This window comes from Lontra canadensis, unplaced genomic scaffold (genome assembly GCF_010015895.1).
Source record: "Lontra canadensis isolate GAN:19392208 unplaced genomic scaffold, GSC_riverotter_1.0 scaffold149, whole genome shotgun sequence".
In the NCBI taxonomy this organism is placed as follows: domain Eukaryota; kingdom Metazoa; phylum Chordata; class Mammalia; order Carnivora; family Mustelidae; genus Lontra; species Lontra canadensis.
The window spans coordinates 2,971,834-2,990,588 of record NW_022631143.1 but is presented as its reverse complement, the minus strand read 5'-3'; the positions used below and the strand labels follow the sequence as shown (position 1 = coordinate 2,990,588).

At 46.7% G+C, this 18,755-nt stretch overlaps 1 protein-coding gene across 1 annotated transcript; it reads right to left on the bottom strand.

Moving 5' to 3' along the window:
* Nucleotides 1-1,985: 1,985 nt before the first annotated feature.
* On the bottom strand, nucleotides 1,986-13,390 carry GNPDA1 (glucosamine-6-phosphate deaminase 1). The gene is made up of 7 exons (XM_032844237.1): nucleotides 13,325-13,390; nucleotides 12,305-12,434; nucleotides 8,994-9,095; nucleotides 7,410-7,592; nucleotides 6,202-6,386; nucleotides 4,382-4,556; nucleotides 1,986-3,428 (listed from the first exon to the last, which is right to left on the bottom strand). The coding sequence occupies exons 2-7, from the start codon at nucleotides 12,426-12,428 to the stop codon at nucleotides 3,328-3,330; spliced, it is 870 nt and encodes a 289-aa protein (XP_032700128.1). The 5' UTR covers nucleotides 12,429-12,434; nucleotides 13,325-13,390; the 3' UTR covers nucleotides 1,986-3,327.
* Between the last annotated feature and the right edge of the window lie 5,365 nt (nucleotides 13,391-18,755).

Sequence of the window (18,755 nt, the reverse complement as noted above, 5' to 3'; positions counted from 1 at the left end):
GTTGCCAGCTGGTGTTGAGGCCTCCTTTAAAGCCCAAATGATTACGTTCTGTTTATTATTATTATATAACTCAGTGTTCTGTCACAGTAAAATTTGTTGGGAATGTATCCCTGCTTCACTAGCATCTCCTCACAGTAAGGACTGGGGTTCCCAGGAGTAAGGCATCAAATTGCACAGTTAGATCTCCTTAGTAGGCCGGCTGACTAATCTGTTATCATACAGTATGCTGTTATTTCCCCTGGTTATTGCGTATGGTCATTTCTCTTGGCATATAGTTGAACAAATCGAACAGGTGCCTTCTAGACATCAAGGCACTGAGAGGGATAGGATACAGCGGTAGTTAAAGTCCGCCCTCCTGACCCTTTCATTTTGTGGGGAACAAAATACACATCAGGTAGAAAAAGAGCAGGATGAGGGGTAGGGACTCCGGATTGCTGCTTGATATTGAAGAGTCAGGGAAGATCTCTGATAAATTACATTGAAGCGAAGACCTGAAGGAAGGAGGGGAGTAAGCCTTTGATATATCTGGGGGGAAACTGTGGGCCAGGCCCTTGCATCTATGTCGACTTTCTAAGCAGATTAAATAGAAGAGATGACACCCATTTATGTCAACATACTGCTGGCTTTTCCAAACTGCAAGAAAACGTTAAACACGTTCACTCCTATCTTCCTGAAATATAATACCATTTATACTCAATGGTACCTTTTTCCTCTTTGGGTATCAGATTTGGGGTTTTATAGATTCAACTTGTTCCACTTAGCTGTATTTAATATTTCCTTACCGACTACATTGTCGCAACCTGGACAGGGGGAGCCCCATTAAACTGGCTGCTTTGTCCTTTCAGTACTGCCTCAAGCCTTTTTAAAAGCATCTTTATTTTTTGGCAACAAGGTATTCTAGGTCTGCTGTAATCCCTCCCACCCACCAAAATACAATTAGCTGTTTTCCAGAGTCCCGGTCAGCTGGGGAGTGTACATCCCACTTGACTGGCCTAAGAACTGGTTGTAGCCCGATTACACTGCTGTTGGGCCACCAGGGAAACACAGGCCTGGGAAAGAGATCTTTCTTAAAGTCCCGAGTTCACACAGGCATCTCCAATGTAGCCATCCTGACTGAATTTTTTCATTTCATTCTAATATAATTTTCTAGAACATACCTACTTAAAATGTAATCCCTTCTTTACCAGATTAACAAAATATGGTATTTCTGTACCACAGAGTACTGTTTAGCAATAAAAAGGGAATACTCATATATGTTAAGTAGATTTGCATTATGCATCAAAAACATTATGCTTAGTGACAGAAGCCAGACCCACAAGATGCCATGAAGTAGAATTCCACCGATACGAAACATCCAGAAAAGGTAAATTGTAGAGACAAAGCAGATCTGTGGTCACCTAAGGCTGGGGTAGGAATAGGGAGCTCTTGGGAGGATGGAAAAGGACGTGCTAGGAAATTGCACAGCTCCATAGACTAACTAAATATCACTGAGTTTATATTCAAAATAGGTGACTTTTATGGGCATGTAAATTATTTCTTAATACAACTAATACAAAATTGAACCCTTCTGCCAATTTCTACCTGTACCTCAGTTGGTTATACTGACCCAAGATGTTCCATCATATTTACTTTTCTAACCAAAAAATCCCATCTAAACCTATTTTCCTACCCTGTGGTTTTTATATCCCTCCTGATCACAAGTCTCCTTATTCTTTTTAGAAGCCATGTCCTTGTTTGGATCCAAGGTACAGCCAGAACATCATAATTTATTGCTCATGTGTTCATGCCCTCATCCCACCCATTTTACATGGGTGCCTCATTTTTATGAACTATTTTATTCCCCTCCGATAACTGAAGAGGTCAGCAGTTGCCAGTGATTGTGCCTTCCTTTAGAGCTGCTGTGAGGAGTCAATGTGAAGCTTTGCTCACCAGCTGTTCCCAAAATATGTAAATATCAACCCAAACCACCCTCTGACCTCCAGGGGTGCAACTCCACAAAGACACATTTTATTTGAAAATACTGGATTTAATAGAAAATATCACATTATAAACAAGTCCATTGATCCATTAGCCTAAGACAGAATCACAGCACAATCAGGTATAAAAGCTCAAGACCAAACACTGGTACCAAACACAGCACTTGAAGAGAGACCTGAGCTGGTCTCTGAAAGATCTTTCCAGAGAGGAAGCAGCAGCTTCAAACAGGCACAGAAACAGGGAGGGGAAGGCAGCATCCACTCCACGAAGGTTTAAGAGTCAAAAGGCAGAGCAGTAAACTCATGTTGTGAACAAGGGGTGAAGGATAAAGGGTCAAAAGGGCTGTATTTCCCGATGTTCTGAGAACAGCAGAGCATGCCACAGGAACCTGAGCGGGTTGGAAGGACAGGCTATTTTAAGTGGGGAAAGGCTATTATTAGGCAACTTTAGAAGCATTTGGTATGCTGTCTTGGCACTCACCTCTCAGGGAAGCAGGAGAACATGTCACTCATGTTGTGACTAAACTTCGGCCTAACTGAGCTGTTGCCCTGGCCCCTATCTCCTTAGCTGAACACACTGACACTGTGGCAGGATCTGTCGCCCCAGTGAGACTTTGGAACAAAAACATGGGGCTCTGGTGGGAAGAGGATTTCCACCTTCCTCCAGGTGCCAGAGGGTCCCGGAGGGAGGGGAGTTTGATGTGGTTAGGCCCCTTGAGGCTCTGAGTTTATCAGCAAAACCTTTCTCTTTGGCCCTAGCCACCCAGGTCCTCCTCCCCAAGGAGTCCTCCGAGTTCATGGAAAGGCCAACTGTGAGAGCAGGAAAAAAAAAAACAACAACTATGGAAAGAAAGTAAGGAATCATTTTCTTTTCATGGCACTTACAACTGAACAGAAGGTTGAGAGTTTATTCCTTAATCTGGAACAGTGATTCTCAAATGAGAGGCTGGCCTACTACCCAAAGGGCTTTCAAAGGCTCTACTACCCCTCATTGAGAATCAGTGTACGTAATGATAGAAAATTCCTGATGGGAGTGTGGTTGTACAGGACAACAGTGCCAAAGGCAGAACAAAAGCTAAAAAACCGTAATCTCTGTAGGGCAGACATCAAAATTATGGAGTACATTTTTCTAAGACTTTTTTTTCTAATTAAAGTAAGTTAGCAGAACAAGTCCTTCTCCCTGTAGCTATACTCATGACTGGGCTCTGTGCTACATAGCCAAGAACAATAAGTGTACCCATTGATCTGGAGTAACCATACTGGATTAAAGAAATACAATTCTGTCCTCCTAAAGGCCATTTCCAGAATTGCTCTGTCCTAAAGAGGTACTCAATGCTAGGATGAACACAGGCTAATCACCGTATGGTTTCTCGGAAGACTGGTTTTTCTCTGTTTCTTTCTCTTTGATACTGTACAAGGGGTCCACCAACTTGTTATGAACAAGCATTAAACCTGTGAAAAATTAAAAACAAAAGTAGTTAATGCAGGTAGAGGCAGAGTTCCATGATTATGAACAGTAATCTCAGAGCTCTCAAATTTTGTCCTAGTACTAAAAATCATCTTTTCTCTGTGGCTCCAAATGATAAAAATACTAAGAGTAGGAAGAGAATTTATTATTCCCAATGAATGCTAGAATCCACAGCCTTCTGTAAATTCATTCTTTAGAGGTGTTGGCTACTGAAAGGTTAATCTTTTCACCAAAGCATAAATTCCTAATTTGCCTGCTTCGTTATTGATGGTTTTCCCCTAAGTTGGCTTAAAGCAGTGTGTCCTTTTTCTTTTACTTATTTACTTTTAAGATTTAAGTATTTTATTTTTAAGATTTTAAGATTTTATTTATTTAGCAGTGAGAGCACAAGCAGGGGGAGTAGCAGAGGGAAAGGGAGAAGCAGGCTCCCCACCAAGCAGGGAGCCTGACTTGGGGCTCGAGCCCAGCACCCTGGGATCATGACCTGAGCCAAAGGCAGACACTTAACTGACTGAGCCACCCAGGTGCCCTGCAGTGTGTCCTTTTTAAAATAGAAGAGAAAGAGATCCTCATGAGAGTTCAGTGCCCTACCTAGAGGGAAAAGGCCTGTATGAGACCTTGAAAGATAAAAAAAAAAAAAAAAAAAAAAACCAGAGCTTCAATAACCCTGTCAAGAGATCACCACATACCCCACGGACTACTTTTCATTTCATTGTCTTTTTGCCTCCTTAGAACGAACAGGCCTCCAGAAATAGACCTTTGCAGTCATGGATGGAAGAGCAATGACTGTATTCTGGGATCGTTAAGGTTCGGTTTTTATTAAAATCAGAATTGTCTCTGAAAATGGCCAGAGCAAGAAAATGAGGTCCACTTCTCACGCCCGGCATACCCCGAATTTGGCTGCCCGCTGCCATACCTACCTTTTGCCTTCCCTCACCTTTGAAATACTTGACCGTTTTCACTTTCAGCTCCAGGGTGGCGTCCTCATCACACACAAACACTGTGCGGGGATGCTGCTGGAAGGCGGATACGGTCCACATGTGGCTCACTCCCTCCTCGATGGCCTTGTATAGGGCAAAGGCCTTGTGAGCACCTGTGATGAGGATCATCACCTGGGGGTCAGAAAACAAGCCTGTGACAGAGGAGAATAAGCACTGGGACCCAGAGTCCAGAAACCTGAGTTTTGGTCCTGTCACCACAACTGGCTGTAAGCACTGTTGTTTTTAATAGACTATTTTACGTTGTTTGCCTGCAGCACGCTGTGCTCACTGCTGTCCGCCTTCCCACACAGATCCCCGGAGGCTGGGAGCATCACAATCCCCATGTTCTAAGATGAGGAGATGCGCTCCAGGGGATTAAGTCAGTTCTGATCTGGAGTCAGCGCTCTAGGCCACCCTGTGGTGGTGTCTCTTGGTACCTTTGATGATGGCTACGAACACGTATGCCAGGCAAAGGCCCACGCCTCTTATCCCAGCAGTTGGGACACTGAGTCCCAAGGGGTCCTAGGCTGGGTGAGTTTTCACAAGTGCAGTCTGAACAATAGGGGTTCCAACCTGCACCACCTGCTGGGGGCTACAGAAGTGACAGTAATGGTTATCTGTGTGGCCCCTGGCATTTGATCCCACAAAGGCTGCCCCTTAATCTGGTCACTTCCAATGTCAAGTATTTGACTGATAGGAGTTGGGGTGATGTTTTATGTTCAAATAAATTGAGACTCCCTCAACAGTTAAAATATCAAGAACATAAGTGCTGGAAAGTGATTGTAAAGGAACTTTGCTCTCTCAATCTCCTCTCACTGTAATTCGATTATACCACGGAGTTGTGAATGGGATTTACTGTTTCTCTCTTAAAAGATGAGAAACCAGAGGCATAGAGAGAATGCAACTCTTTTAGTTCAGGATTCCAGAAGTCCTGATTTCCAGACCCAGGTCCTTTCCCCAGATCCTAATAACCTCCCATGACAGGGAAGAGCCCTCACACCCTAGTGTTTCTAAGCTGTAAGGCCAAACACAGCAGAGTGACCGCCAGAGATACTGGGTCAAGGTCACCCAAGAGAAAGCTGGTAATGTCATTCTTCTCACAAAAGTTCTCTTGAAATAGGGAGCTTTTTTTCATATATGGAGATGCTTGTTTACAGATCTGGGCAAAGAAACAAGCTACAATGTTAGTAGCTGCTTCCCACTGAATATACCCCAGAAAGGAAGAGCAAATGCTTTTAAAATTCTAGTGAAAGACAATAAAGAAACTGGAACCACAGAAAATTGATACCCAACTTTCTAGGGAATAACACACTAAAGTGCATTTAGACACTTAGGTTTAAATCACAATTCTCCGTATTTATGACTCCTCGAGCACAAGGCCATGACCAAAAATATCCTGGAGTAGCAGAGGGAGCCCCCTTCAAACAGTGACCTCCACCACCTGCAGAGAACCAGCAGTCCCTCTCGTACCTGGGCAAAGGCAAATTCCTATTCAGACATTTGAGTAGTGCTGGGCTCCTCTTTGCCTTGAGAAGCTCCAAAGGGGCGCATAAGCAGAGGCCAGGGAGCCTGCAGCCTCCCATGCAGCCAGTGTGGAAAGGGTTCTGCTGAGAACAGACTAACAGTTGCCTCCAAAGAGGAGGGAGGACCAGTGAGGATCAGCTGGGATTTTAGCCATATTTTTAGTAACAGTGTAGTCAGGTGGTACCTGTATAGTTGGCAACAAAAAGTCAAGTCCGACCCCCCAAGGAAGGCCTGGGCTTCCAGGTGCGCTTACCTCTCTAGCATCCATGAGAGTGCCCACACCCACTGTCAGGGCCATGGTGGGCACCTTTGTGAGATCACCATCAAAGAACCTAGCATTGGCCAGGATGGTGTCCATGGCCAGAGTCTTCACACGGGTTCTGGACACCAGACTGGAGCCCGGTTCATTGAAGGCAATGTGTCCATCAGGGCCGATGCCTGCCAGGGAGAAAAGGCCAGGGCAGCTCTGTCAGTCCCAGGGAGCCAAGAGTTCAAGAACAATTTACCCTGCCCCACCTCGGGCGTATAATACCCTTGAAATCCTAGCTCTTTTCTCACTCACCCCGGGCAGGTACATTTAAGCATAAGATCCTCCCCTTTCTCCACCTCCTGCCCGTTTCTGTTTGAGGTACACACACGTCCTGGTCACCTTGTGATACCCCTCAGAAAACTAGGTAATAGGTACTCCAAATAGCTTCCGCTTCCCTAGGTTACTGAAGGGTAACTTCTCTCTCCTGCCAGTAGTCAGGGGGCCTGCTGCTGGGATAGAGCAAATAACAAAACTGACTCGACAAGGAGTTGCAAAGTTTATAAAGGCTTAGAACATGAGTGCTCTTAGCCTCTTCCTCCTACCTTGAATTAAAGAATTAAGTCTAGAGCAGTAAAAGGCAGCCATACTCCTGTGGGTGGCTCCAGAGGTGGCAAAAGATGGACACGTAAGGGAGCACCCAGGGAAGGAACAAAGCACAAACTGACAAGGGGACACCTTGGGTGTCCTGCTTTCTTGCCACTGCTCCAGCTGACCTGGGGCAAGTCACAAAACTTCTCTGGGGTTCAATGGCTATCTATAGTGTGCGGGGTCTGAGTGAGGAATCTTCTCCAACTATAGGAATCTGATTTTAACAGTTTAGGTGAGTCCCATGGACTGATCCATATGAAACCTTAGGACTAGGGAATAGACTCTTGAGAGTCCCAATCCAAGCATCTCACTTTACCACCAAGGCACAGAAGTGCAGAAAGAGATGTCCAAGATCACATGGTCACTAAACAGCACAGCCAAGGCAGGGAGAGAGGGCACCTATCTATGTCTTCCCTGCCTCCTCAGGGGAATAAATGATTTCCGCTCTTACTAGGGCAGTGAGAAAGCTGGTGGGAGACAGGCCTGGGTCCTGTCCTGTCCTTCCACGTGTTCTCAGCACCCTGCACCTGCCCTGGACACATGCTGCCAAGTGTCAAGCTCACCTCCAACGAACAGCTCAATTCCCCCTGCAGCTCTGATCTTCTCTTCAAAGGTGTCACACTCAGCCTGCAGGTCAGGTGCATTCCCATCCAGAATGTGGGTGTTTTCTGGGAGGATGTCAATGTGCTTGAAGAAGTTGTTCCACATGAAGGAGTGGTAACTCTCCGGGTGGTCTCGAGGAAGGCCTGTGGGACCATGGCGACACTTAGTCACGCCCCAGCTAAGGCAGAGCCACCCTCCCAAGGTGGACGCCAGGATGCCCTCAGACCTCCCCAGACACTTTGAGAGGAATGCCCATCAGGGGCCCTGGGGCATCAGTCCGCAATCAGCCATGATTGGCTGAGATCCCTGTGTCCACCCACCACCACCACCTGTGATGGCAGGACTTGGCCACAGTGACTGTACACTGGGAGCCTAAGAAATCCCCTAATTTTCATCTCCTTTTCACAAGGGAGTAACTGTAGACAGGAGGCCAGGGCCACTCTGGGTTTCTGGAGGAGGCCTACAACCTGGGGTTAGAGCTTGGCCCATCTGGGAAAGTAAGTAAGCATACCCCTTGCCCTGTGCCTCCCATCCCACCATTCATCCCCAGATACACCCCTCAGCCTGAACCCCAACTTGAATACCAGCTGGTTGGAGACAATTATCTCAAGGCTTCCCCAAAACTATTTTTAGCCAAGAAGAAAAAGTTTCAAGTGAGTGAGTGTTTCATTAAACATGAAGAATGTTTAATGTCAGCTGTAAAAAGGAATGAAATTCTGACACACACTACAAGGACAAACCTTGAGGACATTTCGTTGAGTGAAATAAGACAGGAAAAGACAAATACTCTGTGATTCCACTTAAATGAAGTATCTGGAGCAGTGAAATTCACAGAAGCACTGAAACGGTGGTTTCTAGGGGCTGGGAACACGGGCCATGGGCAGTTGGTGTCAAATCTGTAGAAAGTTTCAGTTTTGTAAGATGAAGACTTCTGGACATTATTAAAAAAAATTATAGTTTTGAAAGAAAAAGTTCTGGAGATTGGTTACACAACACTGTGAATATACTTAACACTGCTGAACTCTACATATGAAACAGGCTGGATGGTAAATTTACCACAATTGAAAACAAAAACATTCAAAGTGAAGCCTTACAAAATGATGGCAGGTGGGAGGAGCGGGTAGGTAGAAGTGACAGAAGACCAAGGTATAGCTTTCCAGCACTGGAAGGGACACCAGTCTCTGCTCCTCTCCCAGTGCCTGGCATAAAAGGGAGCAGGAGGATGAACACTGGAGACAGCAACCACACAGACACTGCGGGACGATCCCATCTGTAATCACTGGTTACAGAAAGAAATGGCAAGGAGTTGGGGAGGAGGTCTAATATTTACAACGCTTGCTCTGTACAAGAGGCTTCCGTATCTGTTAGATCACGTAATGCTTACGACCTGAGGTCAGCCTTCAGAGCATTGTATAGCTGAGTACACCAAGGCCTGGAAGAGAGAGCTTTCGCTAACTGAACTTATCGCCAAACATCAGTGGTTCCCGGAGACCTCCCTATTCCCCTCCTGGAATCAGGGAAGACCTGGAAAGAGACAGACTCACCCACATACTCGTCCATGTTGAAGGTCTTCACATATCTGAAGGACAGGTCTCCATTCTTATAATACTCAATGAGCTTCTTGTAGCAGCCAATTGGGGTGCTCCCTGTGAGAAAGGCCACAGCCATGAACACCCTTCGGCTCCCAGCTCCCGAGGACTCCCAGGAAAGAGGGCTACTCAACAGGGAGAACCTGGCAGATCTCAAGTCCTCCCCCGGTGCCCCAATCCTAATGGCCATCCCATCAGTGCTTCTGAAGGCCAGCTCCCCACTAGACTGGAAGCTCCGGGAGGCCAGGGCTGTGTCTGGTCTGCTGCTGAATCCCAGCACTCAGCACACTGCTGACTGGAACGACTGGAATTAGTAACCCGATTAAACGTCACACTGACCTCTTCCGTGAGCACCTCGTATGGGAGGCAGTGGGCCACATGACAGGAACACAGAGGGCAGAGAGACACAGCAGCCATTTGAAATGAGCTCACTGGCTAGGACTGGGACATGAAGCAGTAATGTCAGCTGTGACCAGGCTAAGTCTGTGGGTTCAGGGAAGATTTCCCTGAGGAGCAGCATACTCCAGTGAGTTGAGTCTCAAAAAAGTCAAGGTCATAAAGCACACGAAAAAAGCAGGAGGACCTCTGTAGATTAAAGAACTAAATATGCATGAAGTCTGGACACTGGATTATTGGGGGGGGGAACTATAAAAGATAAATATGGACAATGAGGAAAAAAATGTTACTAGCATCTGTATATCAGATGATATTATGGAATTACTTTTTTAAGATTTTATTTATTTATTAGAGAGAGATCACAAGTAGGCAGAGAGGCAGGCAGAGAGAGGAGGAAGCAGGCTCACTGCTGAGCAGAGAGCCCGATGCAGGGCTCGATCCCAGGACCCTGAGATCATGACCTGAGCCGAAGGCTTTTTTAATAGGTGTAACTATTGTAGTTAGGTAAAAGAATGTCCATGTTCTGAAGAGACAGATGCCAAAAAATTTAGAGATCAAGTGTCAGGTTTAGGACTTACTTTCCACTGGCTCATAAAAAAAAATGTGTGTATGTAAATGTGACAAATATTAGCAATGGGTGAGCCCAGGAAAATGGCACTGTGCTATTCTTTTAGCTTTTGTGAATATTTAAAATTTTTTAAAGAAGATGGAGAGAAAAAAGCCGCACCCAAATCAGATCTCTCTTCTCAAAACCTACTAATGACTTCTCATTTCACTGGGTAATAACTGGTCCTAACAGTCTCTGTAAGGTGGCCCTGGGTCACCACCCTCACCCGTCCTCATCCCGCTCCAGGCAATTCCACCTCAGTCCTCAACAGCTGTTCCTTCAGGTCCCTGCATGACTCTCACCTCTTCTGGCTTTTACTCAGATGCTGCCTTCTCAGGGGCCTTCCCTGCCATCCTATGTAACACTGCCAAGCCCCACCCCTGCCTCGACACTCCCTGTCCTCCCCCTCCCCCCGCCCCCAGCCCACCGCACTCCCTGCTTCATTTTCTTCCTTTACTCATCGCCATCTAATATACTCTGTATTTTGTCAAGTAACTTGCTTATTAACTCTCCCTCCTACTATCATTTAAGCTTCAGGAAGGCGGGAGTTTATGTCTTTTTTGTTTGTCGTATCCCCAGCACCTAGAAGAGCTAGGCATAGGGTGGGCATTCACCCGTGGGTCAAAGTTCCCTCCCTGCCCCTATCACCAGTCTGCCCCTGTGCCCGGACCTCAGCCACGCCTGAGCCACACAGCCTCCCTGGACTTCCAGCTTTCCCCTCCATTCTGTGAGCTCCCCATTATCTAGCCAATAAATTCCTCTTCTGCGTATGTCAGCCAGAGCTGCTTTCTTTACTTTCCACCAGGAGCCCCCGACTGGTGTTTCCCCTAATGGAAGCCATGTTCCAGGGAACCCAGATGGACATGCCCTACTGGTTCAAGGACAGTCAGGAAGGGGCCAGGTCTCAGAGGGCCCCGAAGGCCAGACTGAGGAGCAAGGATCTGACTGTGCAGGTGACGGGGAATTGGGGATTTGGGAGGGATCTCAGCAGAAGCAGAGACTCTGACCCAGAGAAGCTCCACAGTTAGAAAACAGGATGTTAGTGCAGCCCCTCCTGGGCCTGAGCTGTTAGTGGTTTTGCAGATACGTGCAGATACTGTTCCCACAAACCTCTAGTGCAGAGGCCCGCAAACTTCATCCCGCAGGCCACATCGGACAGCCTGCCTGTTTTTATACAGCCCATCAGGTAAGAATGGTTTTTACACTTCTTAAGTTTATAAAGAGTGTGACTTTGTGACATGCGAGAATTATATGAACTCAGACTTCAGCGCCCATCAGGTTTCATGGGTAGATGGCCAGGCACATTGTTTTATGTGTTGTCTGCAGCTGCTTCTGAGCCACAAGGACAGTTACGTAGTTGTGACAAAGGTTGTATGGCCACAGAAGCATCAAATTTTAACGATGTGACCATTCACAGAAAAACTTGGAAAAGTTCAATTAAAACTTGGAAGGCCCCTGCTCTAGTGAATGGGACACTGGGGCAAATCCCCCCAAACTCGGAGAGAAAGAATCAGGACATAAGCCTTGAGGAGCTGGGGTAAAAGAAATATCCTCCCATGAAGGCAACAAGCTGATTTTTTCATAAGAGACTGAGACTGGGGTGTTGAGCGTCTGCCTTCAGCTCAAGTCATGATCCCAGGATCAGCCCTGCACTGGGATCCCTGTTCGGGGCAAAACCTGCTTCTCCCTCTCCCACTCCCCCTGCTTAGGTTCCCTCTCTCGCTGTCTCTCTCTGTGTCAAATAAATAAATTAAAACTTTAGGAAAAAAAAAACTTTTTCACATAGGTCCTGTATCTAGTTATACCTTACAGAAAATGCTTTGAGTGGATGATCTTCTCAATTCTCCCAAGGATGGTACTCAGCTCACAGCACTCTAGACGCACAGAAGTTCATTCATTACATAAAATGTATGCCTGAAGGCATTAGGATTTAATTCTGTTAAGAACTCCTAGACTCCCGAGACAGCCTGTTGAGGACAGGGCTGACTTAGAATGGAGCCTAAAAATCTTCCTGCCTAACCAAGATCCCTTCTACTCCAGAACTCTTCAGGAGCAGGCAGCATCTAAACCAAACTATAAAGGAAGCCGTGTCCTCTTGTTTTGCATTTTCAGGAAGCAGGGCTGTTCACTCATTGCACCAGGACCTCAGAGCCCTCCATGTAAATCCTTTGGCTCAGTGAGCCCACATACCCAGACCCCTAAAAGCCCTAATGCCCACTCACTCCCCGACAATCCACAGCACCCTCTCCATCCCCCAACGCACCAGTGGGAAGTCCCAGGGTGAAATACTTGTCTGGCCCTGGGTTAAACTGGATGATGCGATTCCTGATGTATTTGGCTGCCCACTCGCTGGCCTGAGAATAATGGTCCAGGATGATGAGCTTCATCTTGTCCTGTAGGGGGCAGGTGACAAAAGGAATCAGTGGAAAGGGAGAGGGAGAAAGGGATGCAGGTGGCTGGGGAGAGGGGAGAAGCCCTTCTCACCCAGCAACAACCTGTCCCCTGGGTGTCTGAGCAAGGAAGAGGAAGAACCCAACTTTCCTTTAATAGAGGAATTAATAAACTGGGCCAAGTGCCTTCACCACCCACCAGGAGGCGCTGCTGTGAGACAGACCGGGGTTCTAATCTCAGTTCCCCCATTTACCAACCACAGGACCTTGGTCAAAGGACTCAAGTTCTCCTAGCCTGTTTCTTCGTACGTGAAAATGGGGACAAGAGGACCTACCCGACAAATTTCACGATGGTGAATATTAAATAAGGATGCATGTAAACCACACAATATTCAATATGTTGGCTACAGTAGTTCGACCCAGACCTCTTTCCCCACTTCACCACTACACTCTGGATATTCTGTACCCACGGCCTCTTCCTCAGTAGAGGATTCATGGGATCATACTGGGCCACTCTAGCAGGTGAGACCCATGGGGTTTGCCTGGAGAGGTGTATTTCCCTGCAGCCCTGGAGAGGGGTGCTCCCGCCGGCCGGCCTTGCTCTGTGGACCCTCAGTTTTCCCCAGTGCACACGGGGCCAATGAAATCGCCCCTCACTGCGATCAGTCAGAGTGGGAGGCGGAGGTGGCCGTCTGGGCCCCCCGAAGGATACAGGAGTATTTTCCCGACAACGATGGCGATCCCATCGTCCCTCCGGCGCTGCACCGGGAAAGGGGGTCCTGGCAGCTCGCTGGGCTCCCGGCTCCTGGGGACCGGAAGCTGGGGCAGGGCCTCGACCCCCCGCCCGCGCCCACCTGCTACGAGGGTCCCCGCCAGCCCTGCTCCCCACTTACTCGGACACCTCCCGCCGCGGCTGCAGCAACTGTACCGGCGGCCCCGCCCCGCGCGGGTCACGTGGCCCCGGGTCACGCGGAGCCGCTCTCCAGCGGAGGGGCTGACTGCGGGGCGGACCGCTGGGCGCTGGCCGCAGGCGGACTCTGCCCTGCGTGGGGTTAGCCGTCGTCTCCTCTCCACTCCAGGAGCGCGCAGGCCTGGGAGCAGCTGTGGGAGGCGAGGCTTGTAGACCGGTTTTGTGCAGCCCGGAGACTTGGGGACCCCAGGTGGCCCCAAGGAATGAAGTGCCCCGGCCTGGGGGCTGGAGCCAGGTCTTTAGTGCTGGGCGGAGGGAGGGGGAAGGAAAAGCAAAATCGCTTACTTAGAGTCTCCAGGGTTGGGCCAGGCTCTGCCTTCAATTTAACTTTTTTAGATGTCATTTTTTTAACCTAAATATTACAACTTTTTTGCTTTAAAAATAATTGGATTTTTCTTGCTTTAATCTTAATCTTCACAGCAGCCTAGATTAGAGAAAGAGGGAGGTCCCTCTCCTCAGCTCCCCACCCAAAATAACATTGCTAAGAGTTTAGGCCACATTTCCACATTGTTTTTCCCTGAAGATACCTAACATTTTACAGAACTGGGAACACACCACACATAACGTTTTCAGGGAGCTAGGTGGCCTTATTCCACAGGTCCTGATGTTGGTCTCACCCCTCCCCTGGCCCCCCCCCGGGGGGGGGTCAGCTCCAGCCCAGCTTGATAGAGGGGGCTGTTACTCTGGTGAGGCCCTGATGAGATGAGGGGATGGAGCTAATCCCTCCACAGTTCTAAGACTTGTTCTTTGGCTTCAGGTTTGGTTTAGTTGTTTAAAAAAAAAACCAATGCAGCCAGAAACCTCATCCCAGCTTGGGCACTCTAGATGTTTCACAACCCCAATCTCCAAACGCAGCAGATAAGGGGGCCTGGTATGCAGCCACTGCATTCAGATCGTTCCAGAAAGAGTGACTTCATGCGACTTTAATTGGGCCTGGGGCCCTCACCCCTATCCCTATTGCCCTTCCTGGAGGGAACCAGTTCCAGGTCTCTCTTAACCCTGGCAAGTCCGGAGTCAGCTAGGGGACAAATCACGAAGATCTGGTCTAGTCAAGCCCTGGTTCTTGAGTGAGTGACTCAAGCAAATGACTCAACTTCTCCAGCTCGGTATTTTCTCCTCTAGAACACAGGAACTAAATGGGCATAAGTAATCCTGACCTCAGGTATCTGTTGTGAGTACTGGATGGAACAGTAGCATAGCTTGGCATTCATGGCCAGCCGTGGTTACCCCGCATGTCCTCGTGGCCGCCTTACAACCTGCTCTCTGCCCTAACCTCCTGCCTCGTCGTGGTCCTCCCACTACATGCCTGCAATTGAGCTTACCTATGCCCATTCTTCCATCCTCTTATTTTAGAACTGAAATGGACTTATTCAAAGAATTGTGGGTTTATCCTTACAGTGGAACACTCTGCAGTTGTTTTGTGGATGGATGTTTTCGTACTCTTTCGTTATCCTTGTTGTGAGTAAACACGTTGCCCCAGAAAATCCTGCTTGGGCCCTGGGGTTCACGTGGGTTTTGTGAGGCTGGTCCTAGCCTCTGGCCTAATCAATTAGAGAGCTCCATGGCCCTGGCCGTGATTGATTCAGGGCTAGGCAGACACGGAAGATACGAACCCAATAGCCACTCACAGCCTCCCTTCTCCTTTGCTGCTTCCCACTGTAGCCTCTGGAAAGTTAGCTACTCTCCCAGCTTCTCAGCCAGGAAGTGGCCAGGTAACCTAGTTCTGGCCAACGAAGTCAAAAGACGGCTCTGGGAAGATACTCTACTTTCTGAGAAAAGTGGCGTGCTTGCAAAACAAACTATCTGTGTTCCTTCCCTTTTCTTCCTGCCTCGAAGGCAGATGTGATGCCTGGAGCTGGGAAAGCCATTTTATGACCATGAGGCAACTAGCCTAAGAATAGAGTGGAGAATATAAAGAACATAAGTCCTTGATATTTGACCAGTGCTGGGACTCCTGCTTCTGGACTTCTTCTAAATAAGTCTTAAATATCCTATGGTTTAAATGTTAAGCCACTGTTAGTAGAGTTTTCTGTAACTGAAATTGAAAACGTGACTCATCATTACAGTGGATGACTCAGGTCTTCCTCAGGGTTTATGATGGTATTTTGGGAAGATACATTGTGGGGAGCTGTAAAATCCAGGAAAGCTTAGAGCTACCAGTGAGAAAAGTAGAACCAAGAGAAAAGAGACACAGAACCCTGATGACGTCACTTGAACCACTTAGATCTAGCCATGTCTGAAGCCAAATATACCCCATTAAGTTTAATGATTGGGTGAATGAATTAGTGAAAACATAAATAATTTTTTTTTTTTTACCCTGAAGCTAGTTAGAGGAAATTCTGGAAGGATACTTGATTATCTATATTGCTGCATACTAGATGATCCCAAAACTCAGTGGCTGAAAACAGTAAGTCCAATAAGAGCCAAAGAGAAATGTGCTGTGAAGCCACGAAAGGACTAGGAAGGAAACTCAAAGATGTGTCACAGAGAGAAATTGATCTGAATAGGCTATGTCTGCTATAATATTCCAACGATATAATGTTCTGGAAAAGGCAAAACTAGAGAATAGAAAGATCAGTAGTTGGGGAGGAGGCCGTTAGGGAGGAAGAAGGCATGAACAAGCGGAGCCCAGAGAATTTTTAGGGCAGTAAAACTGTTCTGTATGATGCTGTCAGGATGAATACGTGTCTCTCTACCTTTGTCTAAACCCAGGGAATGTACGAGAATGAATCCTGATGAAAATAGTGGGCTTTGGCTGATTACAACATGTCAGTGTGGGTTCATCATACAAATAACAAGTGTTTATTATATTTATAGTAACACACATGTCCCCCTCTGGTGGGAGATGGTAACAGTGCGGGAGGCTGTGCATCTGTGGGGACAGGAGGCATTGAGGCATTCTCTGAACCTTCCTCTCAATTTTGCTGTGAACCTTAAACTGCTCTAAAAAAATCCTTTAGGGCGCCTAGGTGGCTAGGTCAGTTAAGCATCTGCCTTCGGCTCAGGTCCTGATCTCAGGGTCCTGGGATTGAGTCCTGCATGGGGCTCCTTGCTCAGTGGGGAGCCTGCTTCTCTCTTTGCCCCTCCTCCCACTCATTCTCTCAATCTCTCTCTCACTCTCTCAAATAAAATCTTTAAAAAATAAAAAAATAAAAAATCCTTTGAAAGCCATTTATTTTTATGATCTCTCCTGGTTTCTGTATGCTAGATATTCAGGCAGGGTACAGTAGAGATGGTGAATAGAGCCTTGAATGTAAGACTCGAAGCCTGAAGCTGGAATCCTGAGGCTCGTTTACCCACGTCTGGTGGTTGATGCTGGCTGTCAGCGGAGACACTCGCCTAAGGGCCTCTCCTTGTGGCCTGGGCTTCCTCACAACATGGCGGCTGGGTTCCGAGGGCAAGCGTATGGGACAGACCTGGGTACCATAGTGTGGAATGGACTCCAGACCCACACTGTCTGGATTTGAATCCCAGCTCTACTGCTTGCTGATTGGGTAGTTTCTGGTAAGTTACTTAATTCCTCCATGCCCTTATTGCTTCATCCATAAAAAAGGAAAAATATCTTCCTTATAGTATTGACTATTATAATGAAGAATGATTACCTCAGGGAGGAATACATGATTTAATAGATGTAAGGTGCTTAGAATAATGCCTGGCACAGAGTTAGCCCTCGCTAAAGGGATCATTTTGAGATGGGTCTTGAAATAGAATTAGGATTTGGTGAGTGAAGAAGGGGAGGATGTCACTACAGGCGGGGGTGGGGAGCAAAAGCATGGAGGCACAGAGGCTGCGGCTGAGGTGTTCACCAATGCAAAAAATAAAAACATGGAACACCCAGTTAAATTTGAATTATTCCTAATTGCCTACAAGTATGTACTTGGAGATTTAAAAAATTACAAAAAATACACTTGTTCTTTTTTTCTTTTCTTTCTTTTTTTTTTTTTTTAGGATATACTTATTTATTTGAGAGAAAGAATGCAGGATGGGGAGAGGAGTAGAGGGAGAGAGAAAATCTTAAACAGACTCCCTGGTAAGTGTGGAGCCTGACTTGGGGCTGGATTCCATGACCCATGAGATCATGACCAAGACCAAAATCAAGAGTTAGATCCTTAACCCACAGAGCCATCCGGGTGCCCCAAGACATAGTTATTCTAAAAACAGATTTGTTATTTATCTGAAATAAATTAGAAGTATCTGAATTATGTACCTATTTATTTCATTTTATTTCCCTAGTGATTTGGCTCTCCTTAATGGTTCCTTGTTTTGAAGAATTTGCTTATACAGTTCCCTGAAGTTACAGTCTATGTTCCATTTACATTTTAACATGATTTCTGTGGTGGTCATATTCAACTTATTCTGTTCTTGGCCAGTGAGAAATCATGCTCAGCGTTGGCATTACGAGCCAGGATATGGAAGGCATACTTGCGAAGAGTTCACATCACTAAGAATTGCTCTTCAAATGTGATTGGTTGAAGGACATAATACCATCTTTCATAGCATAACCTGCTTTTCCAATCTTTCGGATTACATTGCATCTCTCGATCAATAACTTTGTGAAGTGTCTACTAACAAAAAGGAGCATTGCCATCAATTTCTATTCCTTTTTTCTTCAGTACTGCACATGTTGATTCTACTTGTTCCCGTGCTGAAAGAGCATTTAGTAACATCTACGTAAAATAATTGAATTTTTCAATGGCGAAATCCATTTCAAAAGGTAGTCATAGCAAATGCCGAAATAATTATCCACTTTGGGCTGAAATTTATTTCCCACATACATAATATCCCTTTGAAGAATAGCTTTGAGGGGATCCTGGGTGGCTCAGTCGGTTGAGCCTCTGACTCTTGATTTCAGCTGGGGTTATGATCTTGGGGTCGTGGAATTGAGCCCCACATTGGGCTCTGCGCTCAGTGTGGAGTCTGCTAGTCCCTCGCCCTCTGCTCCTCCCCCTGCTCTCTCACTCTAAAATAAATGAATAAATAAGTTTTGGGTTTTTTTAAGAATAGCTCTGATAGTCAAAGGGATAAATTTTTCATCAGTTCTTCACCACATCCAACAAGTTCCTTAGCAATGGAGCACTTCCATAACAGCTATTCTTTGAATTTGCAGGATCCCACTGCAAAATTGATAATGGAAACTATGAACAAGAAATAAGTAAACTTCATTTGGTTCAGCATTTAAAAAGCTAATGGGTGGGCACCTGGGTGGCTCAGTTGGTTAAGCAACTGCCTTCGTCTCAGGTCATGATCCTGGAGTCCCAGGATCAAGTCCCACATCAGGCCCTCTGCTTATCAGGGAGCCGGCTTCTCCCTCTGCTCCTCGTCCCTTTCATGCTCTCTCTCTCTCTCTCAAATAA

Coding starts and splice junctions, on each gene's coding strand:
- GNPDA1 (XM_032844237.1), bottom strand. CDS start 12,428: ATGAAGCTCATCATCCTGGACCATTATTCTCAGGCCAGCGAGTGGGCA. Junction 9,096..12,304: donor CACCCTGGGACTTCCCACTG/GTGCGTTGGGGG, acceptor CCTTTCTCACAG/GGAGCACCCCAATTGGCTGC. Junction 4,557..6,201: donor CTCTCATGGATGCTAGAGAG/GTAAGCGCACCT, acceptor TCTGACCCCCAG/GTGATGATCCTCATCACAGG.